Genomic DNA, 13031 nt, shown 5'->3' with positions numbered 1-13031 from the left:
CAACTCACAGTTGATATATCATAGGCTCGTTCATGAAGTAATGCAACTTTTGATACAAATGTTGCCGAAGATGTTTTTTGCAAACTAAAAGATCATTCACATCGGAACCAATATATCATATTGGTTACTCAAAGATTGATTCATTACACATATATTACCTTCGCAGCATTAATCTAATTCCCATCACACTAGGCGTGGTGTCTCTTTTGTTGCCATACCTCACACCAACAACATACACATGCATTCCCTAAAAAACATACACATGCACTCTTAGTTAGTCGAACTAAGTCGGCCTATTTCTTTTATATGCAATGTCATTTAACATAAACTATTTATGCAAAATCCATTTAAAACGCATCCAAATAATGATTTTATCGATGACTCTAGATAACACACAATTTTGACTTAGGTAACAGACAAAACACGTGGACGATTAAAATACAGAAATGGTGTGGCAGGCCTATTTGAACCATGTAACATTAGCAAATCACAGAAATTTGCATGAAAAAGATAAAAGAATTGTAGAAAGAGCTTTGAGTGGATGGAACTTTTTCACCAAAATATAGGGCAAAGCAATTCTTTAGAAGTTTTCCTAACTCGTAACGATTTCAAGCCTACGAATCAAATGGCTGTGTATGACAAATTCATACGGATTCAAATCCTCCAATAATTCTGTAAAAATTCCTTTTGAATCAAAGGAGGCTAAGGGCGGCTGCGGCTGTGTTCATCAATCGATCCATATGCGCGGTTCTTTACTCCTTCAGACCCAACCAGTGGTTGGATGGTTAGTAGGGTGGCGTTGCCCCCATCTCATCAGGGATCAAACCTCTTGTTTAACGCTTTGGAACGATAAAACACTTGTAACTACTCCTAGATTACCGGCATTTCGCGACGAAGATGGACGGTGAGAGGGGAGGAGGGGGTGAGGAGGAAAGGTGGAAAAGGGGGATGCCATCCCTTAGGCCGAAGCGCTCACTTTCCATTTTACAGCCCAGCCCACGACGAGTAAGAAAAGAAACCAAAGCGAGCACAATTATTGCCTTCCGTACTCTGGAAACCGCTAAAAATAATAATCCCAGCGCAAAGCAAAGCGACTCGACGCCGCACCCACTCACACTCCGACACACAGGCAGCACAGCACGCCCGCCGAAATCCCGCCGCCGGCCGCCGCCCCACGGCCGACCGTCGGTTCGACCGCGGCTGCTGGACCGGACCCTTGCCGGAGCGGAGGCACATGCGGCGGCCGCATCCCCGATGATGACCGCCACCCAGCCCCTCCGCGGCGCCCTGCTCCTGCTCCCGGCGCTCCTCGTCGCCGGCGTCGCGGGCGGGGCGCCGTCGCTGGAGTTCCACCACCGGTTCTCCGCGCGCGTGCGGCGCTGGGCGGACGCCCGCGGGCACGAGCTGCCCGGAGGCTGGCCGGCGCCCGGCGGCGCCGCGTACGTCGCCGCGCTCGCCGGCCACGACCGCCACCGGGCGCTGTCGGCCGCCGGAGGAGGGGGCCGCCCGCCGCTCACCTTCTCCGAGGGCAACGCCACGCTGAAGGTCAGCAACCTCGGATTGTAAGCGCCCCCAGCTGTTGCTACCTACCCCCTCTCGCGATTCTGTGTGCTTTTGGTTCTTCAGAATTCAGATGCTGACTACTGTCTGCGGTTTTCTGGCTGTAGCCTGCACTATGCGCTGGTGACGGTGGGCACGCCGGGGCACACGTTCATGGTGGCGCTCGACACCGGCAGCGACCTCTTCTGGCTCCCCTGCCAGTGCGACGGCTGCACGCCGCCGCCCTCTTCGGCCGCCTCCGCACCGGTAACACCTCTCTCCTCCTCACAGTTTCGCTCCCTGGATGCAGATGGGCGTCGCCGCATATCATAACGCCGAGTCTGAATTCACACGCGGCATGTTTATATCGCATTCTGTTCCCATTAAAATTTGCTCCGCCGTGTGTCCTAATAAGGTGGCGAAACTGATGCAAAGTGTAAATTCAGAAGCTCAATGTAGTCAGGGGCCTGCCTGTGGTATCATCATCTCACACTCCATATGCGTGACTATGAGGCAATATTTTGCATACAACACCGTCTGATCTGGCAGCTCAGCAGTTACTGTCAAGTGGCATGAATTTCACTGCAATGTTGTTTACCCCAAGTATAATTAATATCTCAAATTTCAGCCTCTCCTATCTGCTGTGCTGCCATTGTGGACAATTATGGTTGTCACAGTCTATGCGTGCGAAAGAAAATGGTTAGATGTGTATCGTTAATGTGTATATCAGCACTGTTTATCTGAACTCTTGAATAGTGATAAAATTGCTTACATGATCATTTCTCATGTAACACTGATCGGTGGTGATGAGTTACGGGGTGAATTTTCAGTGTTCTTTGACTGTTCGTAGTTAAATTTTTTTTTATAAAAGGGGACATCCCCGGCCTCCTGTTCGTAGTTAATCACATGCCGGTTCTTTTCTACTGTGTCATTATTCTAGGTGCAGTTAACCATGGAGAATAAGAAAGGTCTGAAGTGTAGATCTACAGTTCTATGAACTTTCCATTTTCGTTTGCAACTTGTTTTATGTTCCGTTGATCATGGACTGGTTCAAACCGCATAGATCTGAACTGTACTGAAAGAAAATTCTGGAGTCTTTTCTACATAAATTCTATCGACTCATGTTCTTGTTTTACCGGATTGTTGAAAGAATTACCTGACCAAATTATTTTGCATACATAAGTAACACCCTTCTGGGTTTTCTCCTCTTGTTTGCAGAGCCTCTGTTCGACAGTTAATATTCAGGTCTAGTGGTAGTCTGTTTTACGGTGGTTGCAGTCCTTAGCACTACAAACATATGGTGTAGGGGTCATTAGGGACAGCAGTCACAGCACAGTTATGCCCAAAATTAATCTTCATACCTTGACCTCTGTTCATTGTAAAAACGTTTTTCTTTCCTCCCCCCCTCTCAGTAGTGTCATTTGTGATATGGGAACACACTTATTATTTAACCTTTTGTTGTCACCTTGCTGTATGCCTGCATTTTTCTGTTTTTAGACTTTCATTTTTCTACTTATAGTTATTAATTTTCTGAGATTTCAGGCTTCGTTTTACATCCCTTCTCTGTCATCAACAAGCCAGTCAGTTCCTTGCAATAGTGACTTTTGCGGTCTTAGAAAAGAATGCTCTACAACATCAAGTTGTCCATACAAGATGGTGTATGTCTCTGCAGACACATCATCTTCTGGATTTCTTGTTGAGGATGTGCTTTACCTATCAACAGAGGATACTCGCCCTCAATTTCTCAAGGCACAAATAATGTTTGGGTAATATTTATTCTTTATGTGGTGAGATGAAAAACATTATTTTCAACTTTTTTGATAAACTTTGATCTGTTTCATTTTTATCAGTTGCGGAGAGGTTCAGACTGGCTCATTTCTGGATGCTGCTGCTCCAAACGGTCTTTTTGGACTTGGGGTGGACATGATATCAGTTCCTAGCATTCTAGCTCAGAAAGGTCTGACATCAAATTCCTTCTCAATGTGTTTTGGCCGTGACGGTATTGGGAGGATCAGTTTTGGAGACCAAGGCAGCACAGACCAAGAGGAAACACCACTTGACATCAATCAGAAACAGTGAGCAAAATTTATCCATTTACCTGGCTTACAATTAGGTATTGTGTTTTTTGCCAAGTCCATTGCTGTCGGCCTCTTGTTAATTTGGCCCATCTGGGATAATTTCTTGTTTTCCAGCCCCACATACGCTATCACCATCACTGGCATTGTTGTTGGAAATAACATAATGGATTTGGAAGTTAGTACTATTTTCGACACAGGGACATCCTTCACATACTTGGCAGACCCAGCATATACATATATAACAGATGGTGTAAGTAAATTTTCTGTCTTGGTTTGGTCTTGCTTCAATAGGGGAATATTCATGCTGTAATTTCTCGTTTTCAGTTCCATAATCAAGTTCAAGCCAATCGCCATGCCGCTGACTCAAGAATCCCCTTCGAATATTGCTACGATCTGAGGTTAATTTATGTCGCATATAAATTTTATAAGAACCATTAGTCGTATGTTTTGTCAATCCATGACTAAAATGACCAAGGTTAACTTGTGCAGCTCTAGTGAGGCAAGGATTCAAACTCCTAGTATAAGTCTTAGAACAGCAGGTGGGAGCCTGTTCCCTGCTATTGATCCAGGGCAGGTTATCTCCATTCAGGTATTGCGAGCCTCAGATTGTGCAATTCTCTTAACAATAGGAACAGGCTCAGATTATGTAACGATCCCGCTGGCTTTGATATTTGCAGCAACATGAGTATGTTTATTGCTTGGCGATTGTCAAGAGCACGAAGCTAAACATAATTGGACGTAAGTTTACTGCAGAACCATTACTTTGGGACTCTTCTGTTGCATTACCATTGACGCTTCTAAGCATTTTTACAGTGTCATTTTTGCACTTTTTTTTTTGTATCCTGAGATCATTGACAAGAACAGAGTATCTGTTGTAATTTCGTCCCCAGAACTAACCAACCTCCGCCTTGTTCAAAACCAAAGTCATCTTGGTTTTTCAGCACTAGCGAATTCTTTTCACTTATGACGGTAACAGAACAAGCAATTCAGTTAGGCATTTCACATTCTTTTCTTTTGCCGTGATTGCCAGTATGAACAATTGCAAATCTTTGTAGTGGGCATACAGTTACTTGTCTTAAATCATCTCAATATATCATGTGCTGTGAAACAATGTTCTAAACTGTGATAACATCATGTATGGGCTTGGGATATAGCCTATCTGAATTATATTATATACTACATAGTATATTCCTAATTGTGGGAAGCACATTCAATAGTTGTTAACAGTCAAGAAATGGTGCAGAAAACTTCATGACCGGTGTCCGCGTTGTATTCGACCGAGAAAGGAAGATACTTGGCTGGAAGAAATTCAACTGTAAGCAAACCGTTACGAATGCTTTGTTTCTTCATAGAAAGTCATTTGCTTATTATGCTCATGCTATGTTTGTTCTGTGAACATGCAGGTTATGACACCGATAGCTCAAACCCTCTCTCCATCAACTCACGGAACTCGTCGCGCTCGACGCCCGAGAACTACTCTCCCCAGGAGACGAAGAACCCAGCCGGTGCTTCCCAGTTGAGGCACGTCAGCAGCTCCCCTCCTGTGGTGTGGTGGCACAATAATAGCCTACTTTTGTTTATGTTTGTGTTCCTCCATTGCCCAATCTTCTAATTGGCATTGGAGTGACATGATTGTAAATTAGTATATATAGATACACTAGAGACTGACTAGGTTAGCATAGACAACGAGCACCACTTACATGTACAAATCGTCTATTCTGTCTAGATCATCAAGAAAATAACCGTGATGCCGATTTTTCATGGCACAGTGCAGTAGCTTCCCTGTCTGCGTTCATTTTCTTTTTGCCTTTTCGTCAGAATCGTCCCAGGTTCTGACTTCAGAGTGGAATAAACAAGGACATGGTTTTACATCTAGATAACAAGCAGAATTAACTCCCGGAGATGATTTCGTCAGAAGTATCCCAGGATTGCAGTGTGATTTAAAAGATTCAGAGCTTATGGAGAACATGGAACATGCTAATAATCTGTGCAGTTACGACACAGTTTCTATTATCTGAGGCGCTGTCTGAATAAACAAGGAACATGGTTAACATTCAACTGAGATAACAAGCCGCCATCGTCGTCAAGAAGCACCAAATCCGGCCACCGGAGAGAGTAGTGCTCAAACTGAAGCACGCAACACAAAACAACAGCGGAAACCACTCCAGTGCTGCAGCGATTTCAGCGCTGGAGTCTTCAACATTTTTCACTCATCAGGTGACACCAGCGCGCCGAGCTTGCTGCCGGGGGTGGCCGGAACCCCGTCGAGCTCGCCCTCGCCGTCGAACTTGCCGAGCGGCGACGAGAAGTCGAGCCGCATCCCCTGCATGATGGCTTCCTCGTAGGAGGCGGTGAGGAGGTGGTCCTCCTCTTCTTCTTCCTCCTGGGCGGTGAGCTGGTGGTACTCCACCAGCTGCACCAGGCTCTGGTTCTCCCGCGCCAGGTTCGCGTTCTCCTGCGCCAGCCGCGACTTCTCCGCCAGCAGCGCCTCCAGCTGCAGCCGAACCTGCCACACCATCAGAGGAGCTCAAGATGATCAGCCAACCAAGAACACAAACTAAGGAACATGCTGGCCTCGATCTTGGTTCTGAAGAAATGTGGGCGGTGGTTCGTGATTTACCAGGTCGTCTTCCTCGGGGGCGGCGCCGCCGCCGCTGTCGTAGCCGTCCCGGAGCCGCTTGTTCTCCTCCTCCAGCAGGCCGCACCGCTCCTGCATGAACCGCAGCTCCGACTTGATGGTCGTCAGCTCCCGGGCCAGGTTCGCCGCCCTGCCCGCCATCGACACCGCCAGCTGCACCACACAACCATTGGATCATTCGAATCAGCCACCTCAAATTCAGCAGAATCATCCACGAATAAGATCGCGGCGTGGAACAAAACGAGATTCTGCCTGTTCGCGGCCGGCTACTCACACTGCGCGCCCGCTTCAGGTTGGTGCTCTGCGCGACCTCGGCGGAGGCCACGACGACGTCGCCGTTGGGCATCGCGCGCGGTTTCGCGTCCGCCGCGCCGTTGTCTGAACTTTCATTGACGACTATCTGGGCTTCGAGGCTCGCGAACTCCGTCGAGGCGGTGCAGCGGCGCTTCGCATCGGGCTCCTCCTCCCCGCTCTCGCGTTCCCTCGCCTGGGACGAGCACATGGCCAGAGCGTTCACGCCCTGAAAAAACCGGAGCACACGTCCGGTGTCAGATCGTCGAACAGGAACGGGGAGGGAAGGGAACGCCGGTGGAATCCGTGGTTACCTTCTGGGCGGCGGTGAGGGTGTCGGAGAGCTGCGCGAGGGACGCGGCGACGGAGTCGAGGCCACGGACCAGCATCAGCGAGTCCTCCCGGAGCCGCTTGGGCCGCCCGGACGCCGCCGCGCACTGCGCCCAACAGATCAGAATCAGATCAGAGCAAGCGCGCGTCAGGATCCATCCAGCTCCGGACAAAGAAAAAGAGGGATTTCAACCAGGATCTATCGACCGAGAGCACGCACCGTGGACGCGGCGGAGGCGACGAGGCGGCGGTCCTCGATGATGGTGTCGACGCGGGTGCGCAGGCCGTCCCAGAAGCGGTCGTCGGAGGCGGGGCTGACGACGAGGGACGACGCCGCGGCGGAGTCCATCGGAGGCGGGATCAGAGGACGGGCGGGGGAGAAGCAGAAGGAAGGAGGCAGAGTGTTTGTTGGTCGGGCAACGGCTAGTTTTGCTCTGCTCTGCTTCGCGGTGGGTGAGAGTGGGAGGGGGGAAAACCGGTTTAAATCGGGAGCGGGCTGCCAACGGTCGAATTAAAGTGCAGGGTCCATCGTCATGGTGTACTCGTCACATACACATATCCAGGATACCGCATCGTGCCAAGACTGGTTCAAACACTTGCTTCAAACCACACAAGTTTGGCTGCTCATGGTTCAGGGGTTAGGGGCGCGGATTCGGTTCGACGGAGTTTCGGTGTCGTGTTCTGTTTACATTTCTCTGGGTTCGGAAAAGCGAAACGGGCAGTATTTGATGGTCGTCGCCTTTTTTGTCGGATTATGTGGGGATGTGGGCGTGGCGTCACAAACGGCGCACGTCAAGCTGCATTTGAGAGGAATGTAGTACCGATGTAAGAACCACGTGATTAAAGCCCCGAATGGTACACGACGCTAACCCGCCCGACGTTATAATTACATCTTACAATATATGTATGCATAGAGAAATATGTGCTCAACAAAAAAAATGCTGGTCTATGCAAAACGCGAAACACGATGTGTACATAAACATGTTCTGACGTAATGATGCGTTATACACGCACTGATCAAGTATCAATGTTTATACACTTCCAACACGCACGAGACACTAGAGTCGTAGTAAAACAAGGTAAATGAAATAGCAACAGGTATCTTGGTAAGGTAACTCTCGTAGACAAAGATAGCATCCTCCTATTGCAAGTTGAGCATCCACACGTTTGAAATAGATTGGATAGCCCCATTTGAAAGATAAGGAAATCCGGCTAAAAAGGGATTATATTATATTAGCAGTACCATATCGTAACAGCCATGCTCGGACTTGCAGTAAGTTGTATTTGGATGTCAAAATATGTCACCGTATCCTTCTGGGACTCACAATGGGTGGAGGGCCCCATGGCCGAAGCTCCTACGCCATTGCACCAAGCGTCGCGCCGCGCCGTGCCGCCGCCTCTCTCTACAGGAGGCCATCACAAGGGATTGATGGATGCACCTTCTGAAACCCAATCCATCAACTCTGGTGCTAAGGCAGTTATGTTGCTTGTCAGAGATGGCCGCAGGCATAAACTTCAACGACGAGGCGATGGACTCGGTGACTTTGTGTTGGACGGCGGATGGCAGTTACACCACCAAACAGGAATACACATGCCAATTCGAAGGGGTGTTGCATTCGGATGACAAGGCACCCATCTGGTCTGCCGGTGCGGCGTTGCAAGCCAAGGCGTTCCTCTGGCTGGCTGTTTGTGGACGATGTCTCATGGCAGACAACCTGGCTATCCGAGGCATATCGCACAACCCGACCTATCCACTCTGCTTCACCGCGCTGGAGACGACCAACCATCTGCTCGTGGAGTGCATCTACACCAAGAAGTTGTGAACGACTAAATAGTTTGAACAACGAGACACGCAGATCCGACGACCAGAAACACCCAGATCAACAAAATGAATGGCTAGAAACGTTAAACGCGCGAGAGATAGGGATTAGGTGCAATTTTCTGTCCTAAATGCATCATTCTAATTGCCTAAAAAAGGACATTTTAATTGTCATTATTTTCCAGTGGACCCCGATGACTTGGGGGGCGGGGGTAGGACAATATATGTTGAATAACTTCTTAAGAATAAGAGCATTCAGCTCTATATGAAACGTGCATAGTAAGAGAACATGAACTTGGGATTGTATGCTCATTTAGATGCACCGTGTTATGAATGATATCATACATGCAACGTTCTAATATCCATTTGCAGGCCTACAATTTTAGTTCCCTTTTACTGCTCGTTACTTGGAAACTACCAGGTAATTGATGCTCTCATTTATGATTCTTGCAACCTACAAAACTCAAACTACTCAATTGTCATCGCCACTAATGAGTTTTACCTATCAAATTTTACATGTGTGGTTGGGAGTGATGGCTCAACTGCTTTATAAAAATTCTCTCACTCCCATCGTGTCAAATACAAATTAGGGTACAATACTTCCCAATGAGGATGGTGTCGTGGGGATGATTTTGAAAATAAGAGAGAGGGGTAGGGATAAAGCTTAATCTAACTAGGAGCAAGTGTGACACAGGAGGTTTTATGAGTTTAGGCCCCTCTCGTAAGAGGTAATGGCCACACGCCTCGAGCGCTAGGAGCTTTGCTTTCTCTATGTCTGATGATGATTACAAAGGATGCGGATCCTCTGTTACAGAGGTAGGGCTTATATAGAGTGTGCCATGTCCCTTGCCCCTGACCTTTGCCATTACAATGGTTTAAAGTGTCTAATTATTAGATCCGGTACAAGAGGTAATTGATGCAATAAAATTAGTAACACTAGTTCTATTAAAGTCCACGATGCCCCAGGTGCCTTCTCCGCATGTTCTACTTCGTGCCTCTGAGTGTTTCATGTATTCGAACAATGCTGTACTCCATCCGAATGACATGGTGTACTTGACAAGTTCGAGTGACTTGGTATCGTCCGAGTGGTTTGTCATGTCGGTTGTGTTTGGCAGGTGAGCATCTTGCATTAGGATTCCCATGGATTGTAGCTTGTTCGGTGTTGATGAGCCTACCCCTTAGTAGGTGACCTCATCAGACAGAGGACTGTTATGATCCCCTATACTATCAGAGCGCGGCCATTATGTGTTGGTCGATGTTTTGCCACCCGTGTATCCATGTATTAGGCACCAGGTGGATGGGTAGACCTCATCAGATAGTGTGCGGTGATCCGTGCAACCAACCTTCTACTTATACTGGCCCGGGGTGCATCTCCATCATTCATTTGTCGCTCCGCTCCGCATCCCTTCCCCCTTGCTAGTTGCCACCGTTTCTAACACGGACGGGCACAACGTTATCCTCCCCACCGCCCCCACCACATGGAGAGAGACACAAACACAAATCTTCGAGAAGTAATTTTCAGGAGCAGTAACCTTTTAGAAACAAAATAAATCAAAATTAGCGGGAGCCTTGACAACCACGGCTAGTTTTTTTTGCTATTGTGCCTTGACATGTGGGACCCGATTGCCATGGAGTGCATACTTTGCAAGTGAGACTGTCCCGACACTGCAAGTGGGCGCCGCGCCATGCTGGCATGCCTAGTCAGCAACACATACATATCCAAACATGGTTTGAACCATATTTGAACAAGAGTGCCATGTCTATATAACCAGTTCAGCGTATTTTTCAAATTCGAGCATTAAAGTGAACATCGATGGCAAGTTCAAGCGCCACCGGTACAATTACCTCAGACACAAATCTTCGAGGAGTAATTTCTGGGAGCAGTGACTTTTTGGAAACAAAATAAATCAAAATTAGTGGGAGCCTTAGATGAAAGCTACGGTAGATGAGGAGAGAGGGGCGCAGGCGCTAATCTAACGATCGAACAATTATTGTATTGCTTATTAGTAGCAATCGGAGTGATGTAGATTTCGTTTGCCCATGCAGCAGTCACACGCAATGCATCGGAGGGCCACCCCTCCTCCGCTTATCCAGAGGGATAAGGCGCCTTGCAACAGGCAAAGGACGACCGCCCCTTGGAAATCTTGTTGGAAAGGAGCGGCGCTGCGCATACGCTGATATATATACTGGAGCGGTATGAGGGGTGTAGCCAAGCTTGCTATCGCCTCCCCACCTAGCAATTCACGTACTCCGCCATGGCCCCAGCCGTGATGGCTTCCTCCGCCACCACCGTCGCGCCCTTCCAGGGGCTCAAGTCGACCGCCGGCCTCCCCGTCAGCCGCCGCTCCGGCAGCGCCGGCCTCAGCAGCGTCAGCAACGGCGGAAGGATCAGATGCATGCAGGTATGGAAACTAATTACTTCCTCGTTAATCTTAGTTCAAAACTGCAACACTTATTTTGTATCGGACAGAGTATTATCTTTGCGAGGTAGGACCAACACTAAGGTCATATGAATATTTTTGTCGGCACAGTTGATTAATTCATCAGGTATTTTCCAAAGCTATCCTTAATTAGGATGTGTAACCCACATACCAGGCCAAAGTAAACTAAGATAGTGCATCACAATGTATGTAGTCCGTAAGCAGGTTCACATGTGTAGGAATATTTAACTCATAAACTTTGTGAACGGAAATCGATTTTATCACAACGTGTATTAGATAATATCATTTTAATGCCCGTACACTACCCATAAGCAAGAGCTGCTGCCCTTGACCTTCTTGCTTGTGGAGCCCCCCACAATGTATGGGCAGACCATAAGGAGTGATTTTTGCCTTATAGCCAGGTCTTTCTTTAAGCACCAAGTGTTGATCAATTGTGTCGACTCCATCTATTCAGGTGTGGCCGATTGAGGGCATCAAGAAGTTCGAGACCCTGTCTTACTTGCCACCCCTCTCCACTGAGGCCCTCCTAAAGCAGGTCGACTACCTGATCCGCTCCAAGTGGGTGCCCTGCCTCGAGTTCAGCAAGGTTGGCTTCGTCTTCCGTGAGCACAACAGCTCCCCCGGCTACTACGACGGTCGATACTGGACAATGTGGAAGCTGCCTATGTTCGGGTGCACCGACGCAACGCAGGTGCTCAACGAGGTGGAGGAGGTCAAGAAGGAGTACCCTGACGCCTATGTCCGTGTCATCGGCTTCGACAACATGCGCCAGGTGCAGTGCGTCAGCTTCATTGCCTTCAGGCCACCAGGCTGCGAGGAATCTGGCAAGGCCTAAAGTGCAAGTTGAAGTAACGCATATACATGCCATGTTAGTTCACATTTGTCGGCAGCGCTGCTTTCTCGGTTTTACTTCTCGTACTACTCATATGTGAATATATGAGTATATTATGTAAGCACCTACCAACGTAGGTCGAGGAGGATGCATATGAGAATTATAGCACCGGCTATACATACACACATATATTATATGCAATCCGCGGATTGTTGTCTTGCCATCAATTGATGGAAATGTTACTTTGTTTGCAGCTGGAGATGCCTATGTCTTGCATTGTTTTCTTCTCATGCATTTTTCCTCAGTTATATGTTGTGTATTATCTAGTGTGAAAATTGTTATGGAATACCAAAGTACTTCAAAAAATATTGTGGAGAAACACATAAAAAGATGGCTAAGAACCCCTTGAAAACTTGTGGCAACAGTTGGAAATTGATGAGAACCAGATGATAAAAAGCCAAAATCCAAATTAAAAACTAGAAAAAAGGAGAAAAAATGTGTCAAAACAAGACAAGGACAAACCTACCATAGTGCACTTGTCTTGTGAGCCATATTCCAACATCGATTCATCAAAGACATGGCACTTTTTCTAACCATTTTGCACCGCAATTAGATACTATTTTTTTGCATTATTGCATAAATTCCAGTAAACCATAGAATGTGTAGAGGACACAAATATGTGCAAATTACATATCCAGTTGACGAGTCCCAAGATATCTTGTACTACTAAATTTTGGCCTTCTACGATGAATTATCTGTGATGTTTTGTGTTTGTGTCATAAACATCGGTCCTTCCATGACAAAACTATCATTTTGTCATAAACCTACCTAGGAGGCACAAACCCTGTATGTTTCATGACAAAATCCATATCCAGTCATAAAATTAGGAACCAATTAGTTGTAAACAACAATAGCCCATTACATTGTGGAGGTACACACATGTCTCTAACATGGCTAAAATTATATTAATTTGTATTATTTTTTGGGGTGGATGGCTGTGAGGGGGAGGCTAATTCACGCGCACACGCCCACGCGATCAATTTCCGACTAGCTGTCACAAAGG

At 47.4% G+C, this 13031-nt stretch overlaps 3 protein-coding genes across 3 annotated transcripts; 2 read left to right on the top strand and 1 right to left on the bottom strand.

Annotated features, from left to right (window-relative positions):
* Window positions 1-1072: 1072 nt before the first annotated feature.
* On the top strand, window positions 1073-5376 carry LOC123187230 (aspartyl protease family protein 1). Its single transcript, XM_044599029.1, has 10 exons — window positions 1073-1562; window positions 1668-1806; window positions 3082-3305; window positions 3390-3614; window positions 3732-3867; window positions 3942-4015; window positions 4107-4206; window positions 4295-4355; window positions 4861-4932; window positions 5021-5376. The coding sequence occupies exons 1-10, from the start codon at window positions 1255-1257 to the stop codon at window positions 5227-5229; spliced, it is 1548 nt and encodes a 515-aa protein (XP_044454964.1). The 5' UTR covers window positions 1073-1254; the 3' UTR covers window positions 5230-5376.
* Window positions 5377-5592: 216 nt separating this feature from the next.
* LOC123187231 (uncharacterized) lies at window positions 5593-7341 on the bottom strand. Its single transcript, XM_044599030.1, has 5 exons — window positions 7097-7341; window positions 6861-6983; window positions 6530-6775; window positions 6238-6408; window positions 5593-6123 (listed from the first exon to the last, which is right to left on the bottom strand). Exons 1-5 carry the CDS (start codon window positions 7223-7225, stop codon window positions 5824-5826), a joined length of 969 nt encoding a protein of 322 aa, XP_044454965.1. The 5' UTR covers window positions 7226-7341; the 3' UTR covers window positions 5593-5823.
* Window positions 7342-10823: 3482 nt separating this feature from the next.
* Window positions 10824-12227, top strand: LOC123187224 (ribulose bisphosphate carboxylase small subunit, chloroplastic 2-like). Its single transcript, XM_044599024.1, has 2 exons — window positions 10824-11097; window positions 11591-12227. Exons 1-2 carry the CDS (start codon window positions 10951-10953, stop codon window positions 11969-11971), a joined length of 528 nt encoding a protein of 175 aa, XP_044454959.1. The 5' UTR covers window positions 10824-10950; the 3' UTR covers window positions 11972-12227.
* Window positions 12228-13031: the final 804 nt, after the last annotated feature.

The sequence above is a fragment of the Triticum aestivum genome, chromosome 2A, assembly GCF_018294505.1.
Source record: "Triticum aestivum cultivar Chinese Spring chromosome 2A, IWGSC CS RefSeq v2.1, whole genome shotgun sequence".
Taxonomy (NCBI): domain Eukaryota; kingdom Viridiplantae; phylum Streptophyta; class Magnoliopsida; order Poales; family Poaceae; genus Triticum; species Triticum aestivum.
Note: the sequence above shows the minus strand (reverse complement) of the source record. Positions and strands in the feature narration are given on the sequence as shown.